This window comes from Alexandromys fortis, unplaced genomic scaffold, assembly GCF_014885135.2.
Source record: "Alexandromys fortis isolate MF-2015 unplaced genomic scaffold, M_Fortis_MF-2015_v1.1 scaffold_52, whole genome shotgun sequence".
Classification (NCBI taxonomy): Eukaryota; Metazoa; Chordata; class Mammalia; order Rodentia; family Cricetidae; genus Alexandromys; species Alexandromys fortis.
In genome coordinates, this window is record NW_026067929.1 from 10735754 (window position 1) to 10751709 (window position 15956).

Here is a 15956-nt window from a genome sequence, read left to right on the forward strand (position 1 = left end):
ACACAGGGTTATCTGCAGCTTATTCTTTAGGGACTCACTGAAAGAATATTTGCTTAGCTTAGAATTCGTGGATGGAATAAAGAAACCAGCTATTGCATAGCTCATCAAAACCTTGTAGGCGACAGGATCAAGCAAAGAAAGATCTTAATGAACTTATTCCAGTATCATACACAATCAAGTATCCCTCCTCCTTGTCCCCTGAATGTCTACATTTGCCCCCAGTCTAAAAGGATAGGGTTTCCTGTCCTCGAGCAAATAAGCCAGATGGTTCTTTAGAGACCAAGCTGTGTTTATCATCTCATTTGATTCTATCTGCTTTAAAATCATAGGATGCTAGTTCTGAATAGAACATTTAGGTTTAATTATTACTATATAATACTACAACATAGAATAGTTATATATTTGTATATGGCATATTTATAACATAAATAGTATTTAACCTTTATATATTTCCATTCATAGTCATATTTTATATAATCTATATTATAAATGTAACATTTAAATTCACATGACTTATTTAAAATTTATATAAAGAACAAATTTATACTTTAAATATAGTTTATGCAATTTATTATATAATTGTAAATATGGCAAGTATATGTATTTTGCAGATATGAATATATGTTGTAAAAGCCATGTTTTTGGTGTTGATAGGAAAATGTCTCATCTGGACAGCTGGCTTTGCATGGCATAAAGGGTGAAGCCCTAGCATGGTTAAATACAGATATAGGGAATATATCTATATTGTAATAAAGGATAATAAACCTGTATGGCAAAAATTAGTAGCTTCTAATTATGGGCTCCAATTAGTAACATTTCTCAACCACAGGGTTCTGAAATAAATGAAGGAATTTAGATGTTTTATTCTGATGACATAACCCTGATTGGTACACTTGTCAAATAGTCAACTTTAAAAGTGGGGAAACTAAGTCACAAGAGAATTAAGTGACTTATCAAGGACACTTGGCAAGTTCCGAAAGGAAGGGTATTGATCTCTGGCACTATTAAGTAACACAACATCAGAGCAGTGAAAGTTAAAAAACCAACTATATACGTAGTACAAAATAACACATTAATGAAAACAAAAATTCCATTTCCTTATTTAAACTATTATTATGAAATTTTTGGTCATTGGATTTTCTTTGATAAATTTCACCTCTTATATCATCATCTATTTTATGACATCTCAGTAATATATCACTATTAAACTTGCTTTTCTTTAAACAGAATAGTTTCCTTTTTAAAAAAGTTTCCACTTAGTAATTGTCAATATTCAGTAAAATCATATTCCATTTAAATAGGGAGTATGCTCATTAGTATGTATGGAATTCTACAAGTTAATGAATGTGTTCTGCCTACTGATATACTGCCCCAGTGCCCAGAGATCAAATCCCTTAAGTAATAGACCTGGCATCATTTGTTGTTCACCACTATGAGACTACCTGTTAGGCTGACTTATACAGTCATTATTTTGTATCTTTTGATGAAATTTCTACTGCTGTCCTGCTGAAATATGTAGTAAGATATGGCATGAAAGTTAGAAAAATTGGCTTTGAAAATAGGCTAAGACTTAAGGCTAAAAAGTCATTTCACTGATGTACATATGCATATTCATGTATTTTTTATAATTAGGCAACACCTTTATAAATCAAGAAACAGATTTAATTATAAAAATTCTCTAAACCTATATTAGAAAGCAGAGATCTGTCTAATAACTATTTGTGTTCTCTGTATTCCTTCATTTTTTTTTACAATATTTCTGTTGAAATAAGAGCGGCGGGGCTGCGTCCCCAACACCCCGGCCGCTTGGCTAGCTCATGCCCGAAATAACAACACACAAACTGTATTCATTTAACTGCTTGACCCATTTCTATCTAGCCTCTTCTAGGCTAACTCTCGCACCTGGACTAGCCCATTTCTAGTAATGTGTGTAAGCACCCCAAGGTGCGCTTACTGGGAAGATTCTAGCCTAAGTCCATCGTGGGTTGGAGCTACCTGGGAGAGCAGAGCATGGTGTCTCTGCTCCAGAGAGCAGAGCTGTCCGGTCCCCCTGGAAGCAAAGCAGAGTCTGACCTCACTTCCTCTTCTGCCCAGAATTCTATTCTGTTTACTCCTCCCACCGATGCTTTAACCTATGAGGCCAAGCAGTGTGTTTATTACTTAACCAATGAAATCAACAGATTGATATATGACACTCCCACATCATATTTCCTTGCTACTTATTTTGTAGGCAGTGATTTCAAGGATACAATGGTGAGTGTAGCAAGCCTTGATACACTCAAACAGAAATTATCAACTCCTTGTAAACTCAGTGTGATAAGGCTGCTTGTGAAAATGGCAGTCCCGAATTATATGTCAGCTTTGGAGTATCAGAGTCAGCTTATAATTTTAACAAGTTCAGCCTTGGACAATGTGTTTAACTACTCTGTCTTGGTTTTCTAATTAATAAAAGGGTCACACTCCTCATTAGGGTTATAGCATTGATTAAACCAGAATATCCTCCATACTCATTTGACGAGCCAGGAATTCCTAGCTCTAACTAGTAGGTTTATCTTGGGAGATTGAGGAAGATACTCACTGGAATCATACATTCTATAAAGAACAATCATGCCTAAAGCCACTGTATCCTCCTGGAATATTAACTTGTTTCATCATGCAATAACGTTTGAAAACATCTTAATAATAATATCTGTTTTTTCTGATTTAGAATAATATGCATAGCTTTCTTTTGGACCCAAAGGCATTTGGTTAAGAACTCTAATTATGTATGTGTACATATATTTGCATGGCATATTTGTTGACCCTTTTACTTCCAACCTTGCTCTATCCTGTAGAGTGTATTTGCTCTTTGGCTTTTTCTTCCCATTGGGGAATTTAACATCTAACATGTTTGTGTGCAATGAAATTACATATCAGATTTCACTCAACCTTTGTGTTCTTTTCGGCTTTTCCTGCCTCATCACATGTTCCCGCAACCATCCTTTCTTGTTTTCAAACTTATTTATTGCATTTTATTTTTCACTTGTGTGTGTACATATGTTTGCAGATGGAGTGTCACAATGGATGTTATAGGACATCAGAGGAGAACTTGGCAGGAGTTCTCCCTGTACTAGGGATTGAACCCCAGTCTTCAGGCTTGGTGGCAGGCATAGCTCCTTTCCTTTGCTTCTTTTTAATCACTCTTCTTCTATTATTGCAGACATGATCTGTTATTATTTTAGCCTTTACCATATAGATTACATTACCTATCTGTTGCTTTACTGCCCTTAAGCTGGTCCGGCACCTACAGACCAAGAACAGCTCGTACAAATAGAGCGAGAAGTGAACAACAGCAGATGCTTCATTTTCCCCACCAAGCCCCCTTTGTATATGGGTCTAAGTCTACAGAAAAATCAGCAAGCTCCAGGCTCAATGAGAGACTCTATCTCAAAATCTAACATGAAGAACATTGCAAAAGACACTGGACATTAGTCTCTGGCCTCCTTGGGCATGGACAAGCACACACACACACACACACACACACACGCACACTCAATTTTTTAAAAGTTTGCTAATAGGTATAAGTTGTGCTAATAGTTATAAGTTGTTCTTTATCAAACTGAGAAATTTCCTTTCTAATCCTAGTTTTCTGTGAGTTTTTAATTGTTACATTGTGTGGTATCCAATGAAATCCTTTTAGAGAAATAAGCTCAACCATCAGAAATCTCATTGAATTCTCAAGTGAGTTCACAACCCTGGATCAGTCGATACTGCAGCTGTGAAGGTCACAGTGAGCTTTATTGCAAACTGACTGTGAAACTCAAGCCCCCGTTGTTGACGAGAAGCCACCATGGCATGCTCTGTCTCACTGGGGCACCAGTTTTTAGAGGCATTTGGTGTGAGGCTTCCAGAGCTGTTTGACCGCCACCTCCAGGCAGAGATGGCGCTGGGCAGCAGGAATATGCTGAAGTCAGGGCGATCATCATCTGAAGTGCAGTAGGTCACTAACCTCTCGAGCAGCAAGAGTCCAGAGACAAGGAGATAGCATCCCAAAGACCTCAGGAAAGTGTCAGTCACAAAAATGTCAGTCCTCAAAATAACTCCTTAATAAGTCGTCTCCCTCCACTGGAGCCTCGAAGATGATTCTCCTAGATAGGGCAGCTATTTCTTCTCTTATCAGACTGATGCTGCCTTGGGCTTCATCTGAAGTCTAATCATTTAGGATTCAGTTACTGACTTAATTAAGTAGATCTGGCTGGAATCTCTCTGCTGAATTGGGTTTATATCTCCAGTAGGGTTTTTCCCCCTCAAACATTTTCTTTCTCTGAAGAAATAGCTCTTTTGATTTAAATGTTTCCAATTTACAGATGAGTTCTATAGTGACATTTGTTCTTGGGTACAGGGCGTGCCATCAAAGTGGCTCAGACAGGTGCTGGTGGATAAGCACTTTCTAAACGGTAGAAAAGATGGTGGATGGCAGATATCTAAGAAGAACAATGTCATGATGTCTTTATGTCTTTATCAGAAAAAAAGGAACTTCAAAATATCAACACAGAAAATCCAGATATTTTAATATGTGGGGACTCTTCCATAGTCACAGATCCTATTGTGTTATGTTTCTGTAGATATGTGGACACAACAATGTGCCATAGCAGTTTTTGATACTGCGTTTTCATTTTGTGAGGATTCTGTTTACATTCTCCCAAGGCCAAGTGCACTTGTGTTCCCACCTACCTTAGGAGAATCTGAAGCATGGAGAAGCTGCACTATGGTTAAATACTAAAATGGGGCATTTTCTACAATTGTCATTTCCAGAACACTACAAACTGCTATCCACCCATATAATATCATTTTTTCTTTCAGTTACTTGGTGATTTTGGTCAGGGTTATCTGACTGGTAATATTGTTTAATATTAAGTAATATTAGCTTTCTGTCTTACTTGTTCTCTGTATTTTATGAATTCTGTGCTTTACAATAGCTTGATAATTCAAACAAGTTCTCTCTGTGTATATATGTATGTATATGCGTATGTGTATTGTGTGTATATATTTGTATGTTTGTATGTGTATGTATGTGTGTATATGTGTGTATATATGTTTTTGTGTGTAAGTGTGTGCGTGTGTTTGCTGTTATTACAGTGATACTGTGTAGTTAGCCATCCAGATGTCAGTTGCCTATAACTAAAACTGGCGTCCCCTCTAGTAAATGCTCCCTTAATGTAAGATGCTACTATCAGATCAAATGATTCGAACACTTCCCTGATCAAAAGCCTTTCAGGGAGCTGTAGATGTCTGAGAGGTTTAGTGATTACCACTTGTCTAGAGGATTCAACCTCATTCACAACACCCAGAGAGCAGCTCACAGAGCTGATATCTCCAGCTTCAAGAAATTTAACTCTGCTTTCATCCTGTGGCCTTGACAGGCTCCCACAGGCAGCTGGTATTGTCTCACACATATAATAAATAAGAATAAAAACAAATCTTACATAAAAAGGCTTCCAAGTGGATCCCCACCATCCACAGGATAGAATCAAAGGCTTTTCATGCCCTAGTCTTCAGCCTTGGGATGAACCTTCATCTGCTGCATGGTTTTTCAGAACAGAATTGTGCCTCCCTACACACACTGTTCATTTAATATTGAATTGTGCCTCCCTACACATATTGCTCATTTAATATTGGATGATGAGCGTCTTTCAGCCCAGAGCAAATGATCTCAGTCCTATTTCGGCAGGTTCTTATTCCGTGCATCTTTAAGGCCTGAGTTGAATACTCCACTCGAGCATCTCTATCCTCACAGTAACTGCTGAAGACTTCTTACAAAATTAATTTTTTTCCTTTCCCTTTTAGGGCATCTACCATTCCTCTCACTGTATCATAATTATCATAATTAGTTATATGTTATTACTTCTAATGGACTTTAATCTGAAGTGTACTTCCTCGAATATTAAGGAAATATTAAATAACCATGCATTTTCCATTTCATTAATAATGTAATTGTTATTCCCTGCTATGCAAGCCAGTGAGTTTAACTGGTCTCCTTATGTAACAGCCCACGACTGAATAAAAGCTGTCCAAGCTTCAGTTTTTTCTGTGTTTTTCAGGCATGTTTCATGAGCTGACCACCAATAGCACACAGTGTGACTATGTGCAGGGCTGTGTTTCAGACTCATTTTGACCTGTATACTAGATTGGATCTTTGGAAACATTTCAACTCCTGGAATACCCGACTGTGAAAACACACTCCAGCTTTATCTGGCACAGAAGCTGTGGACAGGGCAGCCTGGCTTGCAAGGCATGCACCTGTGTGTGCTGAAAGTCCCTCTTCACAGCCTCTCTACTCTCTGGCTGATGTCGAGGAAGGCTACCATTCTTTCTATGTCTCATCAAGTCCAAAAGCATCTTAAGGCCCCCTAATGTGGCGGTTAGTCTTTTCACTGATGTAGATAAACAGTTGGAATGAGATAAATAGAAGGCCCACGACAAAGAAAGTTGTGTTTATGTCTAGTGCAAGTGGTAAGACATTAATTAGAACGCTAATTTAATGTTATTTTTATGTGATGACTTTGAGCTTAATTCTTTAGAAATTTTCAGTAAGTTTTTCTTCATTTTATGTTCTCCCTGTGTCATCTCTGATATCCCCGTTAGGCTACGGAATAGGCAGAACCTTAATCCAGAGGATTTTGTTTCTGTTCTTCCCCACAGTGGACATATAGGCATCGTTAGAGTATTCTGCGTTCTGTAATTTGATTGTGTAGTACTAACTGTTGAATTTCAATGTAGACATTTTTTCTTTCATGGAGTTCTTCTGTTCTTCAGTCTCCGCAGGACTTGGTTTTGGAAGGCAGTTTAATGTAAGCTAGACCACAGAGCAAGCTGCCTCTTCTCGGCCTCTTTCTGTCAGACTATTTAAATGAAAACCTGGTTGGGAGGTAATTTTCTTAGACATGTTGGGTAAATCTTCATAAATTCAATTTTCAGTTTTGGCAGCGTTCACAAAAGTAGAACTTGAAAGTCAGGCAAGTGAATGTTTCCACCGGCTTATTATGCAAAATACTCAGTTTGAACAAAACTGGGTTTTTCAAGGTGGGGAAAAGTCTGAACAAATCGCATGGATAGTTCCAAAGAGGCACATGCATGTGCCTCAACGTGGTTGCTTACTCTCAGGGATCTGTACATGCCAAAAAGGAGGCCACGCCAATGGGTGCTGGGGATAAAAAGAGAACCAGTGTTTTAGTTAGGGTTTCTATCGAGAAACCATTACCATGGCAACTCGTACAAAGGGAAACATTTAACTGGGGTGGCTCACACTTTCAGAGGTTGAGTCCATTATCATGGTGTGATGTGGTGACGTGTAGGCAGACACGTAGCTGGAGAAGTAGCTGAGCATCCTACATCTTGGTTTGTAGGCAACAGGAAGTTGTAGGCCTCAAAGTCTGCCTCCACAGTGACACACTTCCTGTAACAAGGCCACACCTCCTAATAGTGCTACTCCCTTTGGGGGCCATTTTCTTTCTAACAACCATAATAAGCAAGGAGCCAAGAAAATTTGAGAAACACACATAACTTGCCTGTCATGGTCCGGATAATGTTTGTAAATCCGTAGCAGAGAATGTAGCCTCCCCTTTTCAAAGCCCTTCCGTGTGGAAGCTGAGATCATTTTGTTCATTTGCACGGGATGTGTCTTTGTTTTCACAGGACCACTGCAGGGCTGTGGCGGATACCTGACAGAGGACAATGGCACCTTTGTCTCTCCGGACTCGGACTCAGACGGAAAGTATGACCGGGAGCTAAACTGCATCTGGTACATAATTGCACCCGAAAACAAGCTCATTGAACTCACCTTCAGTAAGTTCTCTCTGGAGAGAGGGACAGCAGATGGGAGATGCTACTATGATTACGTGCAGGTAAGACAGCTACGCAGCAAGAGTCAGCTCTAAAGCAGCTGCCCATCTTTCAGACTTCAGAATGGAAGCACTACTGCTCTCAGTGGCTTCAGTGTTTATTACAGATGCCAGTTTCCTGTTCGAGTTCATGTTTGTTATCATGACTCAAACTTTAAGTGGCTGCTAGCATTCAAGATTCAGCTTTGTCTTGTTCAGTGTCTACAGGAAGATTGGACATATGTAGTGAGAGAGTCAAAAGAACTTGGCAAGCCTAATATAACTGACCCCTGAAGTCCACAAAGAAACACCCCTTATTTGGTCTGTTTCTTCTATGTATGCAGATGGCTTCCTAAAAAGCTTCCTAAAAAGTTCAAAGAATCACACTTCCTTAGACAGCGTGAAGCTAAAATGTTCCCATCCGTTCTAGGTCTGGTACCCAGAGGTGCAGCAGGAGCACGGAGGATGAAGGGAACGGAGCAGATGAGGGGGGGAAGTGTGTGACAGGCAGTCACAGTGCATTGAAGTCAAGGGAAAATGCTTGTCCAAGTGGCATGTGGGTGGACAGAGCTGCTAAGTGTCAGGTCACAGGCCAAGAATGGCTGTGATGAAGAAAGTCAATCCGCTGGATGAGAACCATTATAATAAGACATTGGGATAGAAGCCAGTCAACTCGAGGGAGTTCATGAGGAATTAGAGAGAACAAAGTGCGGGATGCTATGTGTCAGTTCAAACTCAATCCTTCTCTAAAATGAGACCCAAGTAGCCAGAAGAGCTTAAGATGTTTTTTAAAACCAGCTTCCCTAGGTTACCGAAGAGTAAAGGATTTGAAGGCAGAGAGTAGGTTGACTCAAACCTAGTTTTGTTACCAGACTAAATTATTAGTCAACCTGATTCCTTATCACTTTATTTAACTTAAAATAATCATACAACAGTAGCTACTTTGCAAGGCTATTTTGAGAATAAAAACAGCATGTATTACGGTGTACATTGTGCCATTAACCAATTTACTTCCATTTCCTTTTCTTAGAAATACCCCAAATAAGGGGGGGGCAAGATGCTTCAACAGGTGATGCTTCAACAGGTGAAGGCACTTGCTTCATAAACCTGAACCCATAGTGAAAAGTGGCCCTTGGCATTCTGTGGCCTGCACACACCTATACTTGTATACATACATCAGAGGGGGACATACACATACGCTATAATTAATGAATATTTTAAAAAGTGATTCACCCAAAGAGTAGGCATTTAACTCATGTGAGATATCGTAGGTCCTGCAAGAAGGTAAATTGATTTCTGTGCGTGTGATTTGGTGATATGTAAGAACTTGTGACCGTATGAATTTCCGAAAGTCATTTTGACAGAAATCTCAGCATCGAAAGGAATTGTTGTTTGCTAGTTTCAAAATGAAGTCTTAAGTCATTTATTTATTATTTATTTATTACAATAAGTTCTCTTTAGAGCTATTCTTCTTTTCCCTTTCTGGAGAGCAGTTTCACCCACTGGCAGCTTTCCCAGTAACTGGCAGATGGAAGGAAAGCACTGGGAATGCGAAACTTGGAGATGTCTCCATTAGAGCTAGGTCTGTGCAAAAAAGGAACAGTTCATTCCAGTGCAGGCTTTGAAATCATATCCCATCATGGTGGAGAAGCAGGAACATGAGGCAGCCAATCACATTAATGTTGCAATAAAATAGCACTCTATGGAAGCTAAGTTGACTCAGCTCGATAGATAGAATGCAAACCAGATTATACCATAAAGATTAAGTACTATTACTATGATAGCCTGGGTCTTGAATGTCTCACCAAAGCCAATAATTAAGAAGGCATGGCTGCCAACATAGAGACTCATTAGGAGCGTAGGTGACTGAGGACACTGCCCTTTGCAACGATACTTGAGCCCCAGCCCCAAGCCCTCCTTTCTCTCTGCATCACAGCCGCCTCCAGTATGTCCTTCTGCCACCGTGCTTTATGGCAGCACAGCCCCCAGACAAGAGAGTGCTGGAACTAAGTCACTACAGAGATTAGTCATGACTGGACTGAGAGTGAGAGACAAAGGAGATCTTTTTCTCTCTAGTTGATTATTATAGGCATTTTGTCCAGTGATGCCAGGAAACAAAAAATTCTAGGAAGCAAGGTGTGAGTGGATTATTATTCAGGGCACCATAGATATGCAGTTCCTGCCTCAGTATTGGGCAGGATCCCCACATAGTGAGGATTTGGTGTTGTCAGAGAACAGAAAAAAAGATAGAAAGAATGTCAGGCTTGATTGCACAGGACTCTAGGAGCCATGCCAAGTGTAACTATGTATCTCCACTCAGCTGGGAAACTCTCATTTAAACAGTAACTGAATGATTGTCCTGCCAGTACAGGGCCGCCTTCCACCCAGCTGTGGCTTCTCCCTAGTCCTTCCCTTCATATTTACCTGTCTCTATTAAAAACCCACGTCTGCTCTTGTAGAGTGAGACTCAAGCTCCTTGGCATGAAATGGGTGGGTTTTTCCTGATTCTCTTACACCCAACACACTTCTTTCTTTTACAGTACTTATTTCCCTTATTTTATTTGACATATTTATTTTCATCTTTCTTTGTTCCTTTTTTGGCATTTTCCCATATCCATTTATATGTATATGGAGAGATACATAGACACATATATGCACATATGCTTATATTTCTTTTTGGTCAATGAGCACCTTGAAGAGTGTGTTTATGCCTCTCTGTATACACGAGACCCAACACAAGCCAGGCACGTGATACAGAAGTCAAAAAGCTTGCAATGATCATGAGGACCACAGCGGGTGTAATGAAACTTCCTTTATCAGAAAACGTACATTGTCCTAAACTTGTAACTCTTCTCTTTCTGTAAATCGAGGGTGTTAGATTACAGAATCCCTCTTTAACATTCTGCATGAATTGAAGTTATGTTCATATAGGGGAGACAGTGCCATCTAGTGGTCAGTTTATTTAACGTTTAATTTTGAAATCCACTATCTCTATAACAAATAATGCCAGGGAAGCACTGCTCTCAGAGCTCGGATCTGATGTGGTTCTGTTACGAGCTCAGATCTGGAGCTACACAAACACAGAAATTTGTTATTAAAGTACAATCAAAATTACTGAAATATAAATAAAAAGTAAAGCCTACTTTGTTTTTAAATAAGGTGTTTGAGGAACATCCAGGTCATCACTATTTCCTTCAGTGTCTGTAAAAGGCTGTAAGAGGCATGCATGGTTCTCGGTGCTGGAAACACTTCTGAGCAGAGCTCCGTGCCTCTTCTTGGGGAACTCACAGAGTGGGAGCCCAGGGAAAGCAGATAAGCAATAAGTAGGTTACAGTTTGGTTACAGTAAATTACAACGGGATGATACTGGAGAAGGGCCACACTGTGTGGGCGTGGCCTCTCTGGGGAGGCTCCATGGCTAGAAAACCCTCAAGACTATATCACCAAGGGAGGAGACTGCCGGAGACAGCTGCGGGAGGGGTATGAGAGGAGGTGTGGCATCTTTGTTGGTGAAGAGTGAAGACTGCATTCTGTGCAAACGTAGCTCTACAGGGAGAACAAGAGCATAAATCTCGGTCACCAATACCTGGGCAGCCTGGAAGAGACCTGCGTGGGTGCTCTGTGCAGCTGATTTGTAAGCCATGTTCTGAAGGCACAGGGTGACGTGGCGTTGATGCCGATATATTTAGAAAGTAGAAAGAAGCAGGTATGGTCGTGATGGGAATAGAGAAGAGTTGGGCAAGACTAAAGTTTAGTCTTGAGCTGTTTATTGATTGAGATAGGGAAGACTTGGGGGGAACATTTTAGGGAACATTTTGGTGTGAACATCGTTCTAGTTTGTGTGTTAGAAACAGAAGCCTCGGATTCACATGCTCATGGTATCCAGGGAGCTTTGAGATAAAACTGGGTTAGATGAAGTCATGAGAGTGGGGTTCGTAGGATGGGGTGAATGACTCCATAAAAGAGGAAGCTATTGCAGATCTGGCATGCTCCTGCTGTCTCTTCAGATGATGCTTTTAAGTCAGAAGATAGGAAGGTCCTCATCAGAGGCAGTCCTGGAATTCTAAAGACTCCTCAACCTCTGGAACTGTTACCAATCAACTTATTTGTTTATAAATGCCCTCCTCTGTGGTACTCTGGTGTAATAAGATAAAACAAACCAAGGCAGGTGCTAGTGGGGGGAGAATCAGAGCATTTCCTAGTTATTGATGAGACATCATTTATGCCTTACACACAAAGTCTGGGAACCCAGTGGGTGATATAGGGGGCGAGGACCTGAAGGAACCACAGGAAAGGCTTGGCAGATACAGGGAAGAGTGATCCAGCAAAGGAAGGCAGATGCTACAGCTGTGAAGCCAGAATAAGCTGGGGATGTTCAAGGAGTCAGAGAAGCAGACAGCCAGAAAGGAAACCCATGAGGTCTGAGGTGGGAGGAAAGCCCATTCCATTAGGCCTTGATAGCTGTTGTCATTGGCCATGGCCTTTGTATCAAGAGGGTAGGAAGTACTTAGGCAGGTCCTGGTCTCACTTTGTTTTGGCAGCAACCTCTAGGTGACATCTTGAGAGTAGAGTTAAGAAGAGAAATAAGAGCTTCCTTATTCAGGAAGCCTCAGGAAGGGCCTCTAGGAATAATTTGGGCATCAGAGATATTAGTAATGGGCCTGATAAGTTCACAGCCATAGTTCTCTAAATTCTATATTACTTTTCCTAAGAGAAAAATGTCTGTTTGGCATCATACTGGATTTTTACTGAAAGTCATTATAGTAGTATCAATCTAAATCAAGGTCGTCTATAAGAGCACCAACATAAAGATGCTTAGTACTGACCTATGGTAGCTGCAATGAAAAACAACAATTCCTCTATTAATAATGAACTTTGAACTGCTTTCTCTTCCAGATAGCAGACGGCAGGAGCATGGCAGCAGATTTAGGTGGAAGATTGTGTGGTGACCAAATACCCGCCCCTTTTATCTCGTCTAGCAACTTCCTTACGGTTCAGTTTGTCTCTGACATAGCTCGGAACAGAGAAGGATTTAATGCAACATATACCTTTGTGGACAGTAAGTATTTTGACAAATTGTGAAATGCAAAGAATGCATGCTTATTTCATCTAAACTGATGACAACTGTAGAGAATTATTGAACACGTGTGGGCCACATTCCCTGATCTCCTTTTCCTTTTCCTTAACAGAGTCTCACTAAGTTGCCAGGCCAGTCTTGAACTTCATCCTCCTGCCTCACACTTGCAAGGAGCTGGGATTGCAGCCCCACATCACCAGGACATACACTCAAATCCTTAAAGGAATAATAGAATCACTTCCTGTGGGCTGGGCTAGAGCAAGATTTTAAAGCTGTTATGTATAATTAGACATGATTAAATCTTTTTCTTTCTCCTTTTTCTTTCTCCTCTCTTCAGTGCCTTGTGGGGGGACACATTTTGCAACTGTGACCCCACAAAATGCTTCCTCACCTCACTTGTCGAACATCAGACGCCCAGTTTCCACCTGCACTTGGATCATTGAGGCTCCTCCATACCAGAACATCAAGATAACAGTGTGGGAATTAAAGCTGGCCTCACAAGACTGCTCACAGAGCTACTTAGCGCTTCAGGATTCACCGCAGGTAAAGACCCCAGCGTGCTGGCCATCACATCTACAAACGCTGGAAGTAATGAAGCCATGCCCAAATATCCCTGTTCCTTCTAAAATTGCATTTTTTTTTCAGCAGGAGACAAAACCCTACTTTCCATCATACTAAGAAACGTAAATGTAGTCCCGTAGGAAAGAGGCTTTGCAAATGCCCCATGTCTAAGAAGCATCCGGCTATCTTGCTAAACATGCATATTCCTAGGGCCCCCTTTAAACACTGATTTGTTGGCATAACACACATTATAATCAGTATTTGATGAGCATATCTTGTGTTCTGCCACCAATCCCAGAGCTCCGTGGGCTACATCTGGAGAATCATGTCTGTGACCAGCAGGACTGGTGTAGGATGAACTGGAGGGATCTATACAAAATGTAGGCAAACCAGCTAAGAGGCCATATGACTAGGTGGGGCTACATTTATGGCAATGGAAGAGACTAGAAAAGAGGACACAGAAGCTGTCTGGGCTCAAGGAGATAAATATCTGAGTCTTAAGTTTACACAGGAAAGATGACAGGGCAGCTGGTGTGTGAAAGACCCAGAGATCTGAGCATGATCATCTTTTCGGCTGTGGGTGAACACAGAGAGTAATGAGGTAGCCAGAGAAAATATCTACACTCAGGGATCATAGACTGAACCCAAACCCTTGGATGATGTCTGTAGTCATGAGCGGTGAGCAGTTAACCTGTTTTTAGAAACTAACAGTTTAGTTTAGAGGGCCACATTCAAATGCCCAAGGCCTGGCAGTGACAGAGCTCTACCTGGCACCTTCTGAGGATCCGAGATGAGTGCCCAGTAGAGCCTAGAGACTGAGGTTATTCTTAGGCTCCTGGGTTGTGGAGATACCAGGTTCGCGGCATTCTACTGACAGTGGCTGTCAGCACAGAACTCCTATTCCCCAGTGGAAGGACTTAGAGCCAAGTGGACCAGACCCTTTGGGTTGTCAGAGACCAGCTTTGACAAGTATACCACTTACCAGGGTAGGGGCATGGGAATTAGAAAAGTAAGTAAAGAGAATGAAGACATGAATGAAAATAAGAAAACAGAAGCATACGATAGTACCGAGAGGGAGTTCCAGTGAATACTGAAATCGCCCACGTTTAATTTCCCATACACTTTTATACCCCAATACAATGGGGAGGGGGAGGGAAAAGACTGCTTTAACATGATACAAAGGTCAACTAGAGCAACGACTTGCTTCAATACTAGAGACATCAAGCCATTAATTCTTGAGAAAAGCTTTCTGTTGTTTAGACAATGAACTCACCCTAGACCAAGTATCCTGAAGGCAGCCCCTCCCTAGGTCAAACTTCCTAATTCAAAGAAGCAGCAGAAGTATGATTGAATTTCCTGACCTTTGGTTAAGGAGGAGAAGAGGCACCTCTTTGAGCCACCTTAACATCCCAAACACCAAGTAATCACACCCCAGGTCTGGGTGTGTAGCCGTACTTGTTGTTAACAACTTTGAGCAAGCTGAAACTCTCCGACCTTCAGACAAGGTGGAAATAGGCTCACATTTTGGGGCTTCTACATTAGGTCAAAGTTCGTTCAGTTTCTCATCACTTTATGAAGCTGTAACTTAAGGAATCAGGGAAGATTCCTCATCAAAGCACAATAAATAGCACATAAAGAATGAGGAAACTGAGGTATACAAGAGCAGGTGTACTGGCCTCAGATAATACAAGTGAGGATGTTTGATGCACTGTCTATAAAAATACTCAAAGCTTGGGGCTGGAGAGATGGCTCAGTGGTTAAGAGCATTGCCTGCTCTTCCAAAGGTCCTGAGTTCAATTCCCAGCAACCACATGGTGGCTCACAACCATCTGTTATGGGGTCTGGTGCCATCTTCTGGCCTGCAGGCATACACATAGACAGAATATTGTATACATAATAAATAAATATTTAAAAAAAATACTCAAAGCCTCTAAAGGCTGAGAACAAACCTAGGACATAGAAAATTACTATGAGCTAAGACATCACAGAGGGAAAATGCTATAATGAAGAACACACTATGTATTTTCAATAATGAGAAACACGTACTTCTTGTCACTGAAGAATCTGCTCAAACTGAATGAATAAAGGAGACTACAGTGGACAAATAGGGAATAAAGACAATAGCAACAACAAAGATGATGGCTAGGAAAAAACTAGCATTCTCAAGTTACCCCAGAGTAGAAAGAGAGGCTGGTTGGAAGAGAGCAAAAGGCTTACTTGGTGGATGTGGGAACACTGGAGAAGGTGTAGCATGGATAGGTGACTCTGGAGTAGGCAACCATAGAGAACAGAAATGAGTATCACCCATGCAACGTTCAAAGTGAGGATGCACTATGTACAAAAATGTTCAAAGCCTCTAAGTGCTCAGAGCAAGCCTAGGACATAGAAAATTGCTATGAGCTAAGGCATCACAGAGGAGAGATTCTATATTGAAAAACACAGAAGAACCCTCCCCACCAC

General features: G+C 40.9%; 1 protein-coding gene across 3 annotated transcripts in view; it reads left to right on the forward strand.

The window, feature by feature from the left end:
* Positions 1-15956, forward strand: part of Cubn (cubilin) — a 202893-nt gene that overhangs the window by 178750 nt on the left and 8187 nt on the right. For 2 of the 3 annotated variants that reach the window (XM_050144798.1, XM_050144799.1), the window contains 3 exons: positions 7675-7883; positions 12755-12917; positions 13273-13478. In XM_050144798.1, the coding sequence (XP_050000755.1) occupies positions 7675-7883; positions 12755-12917; positions 13273-13478 (578 nt within the window). The other variant, XM_050144800.1, reaches the window with a different exon arrangement.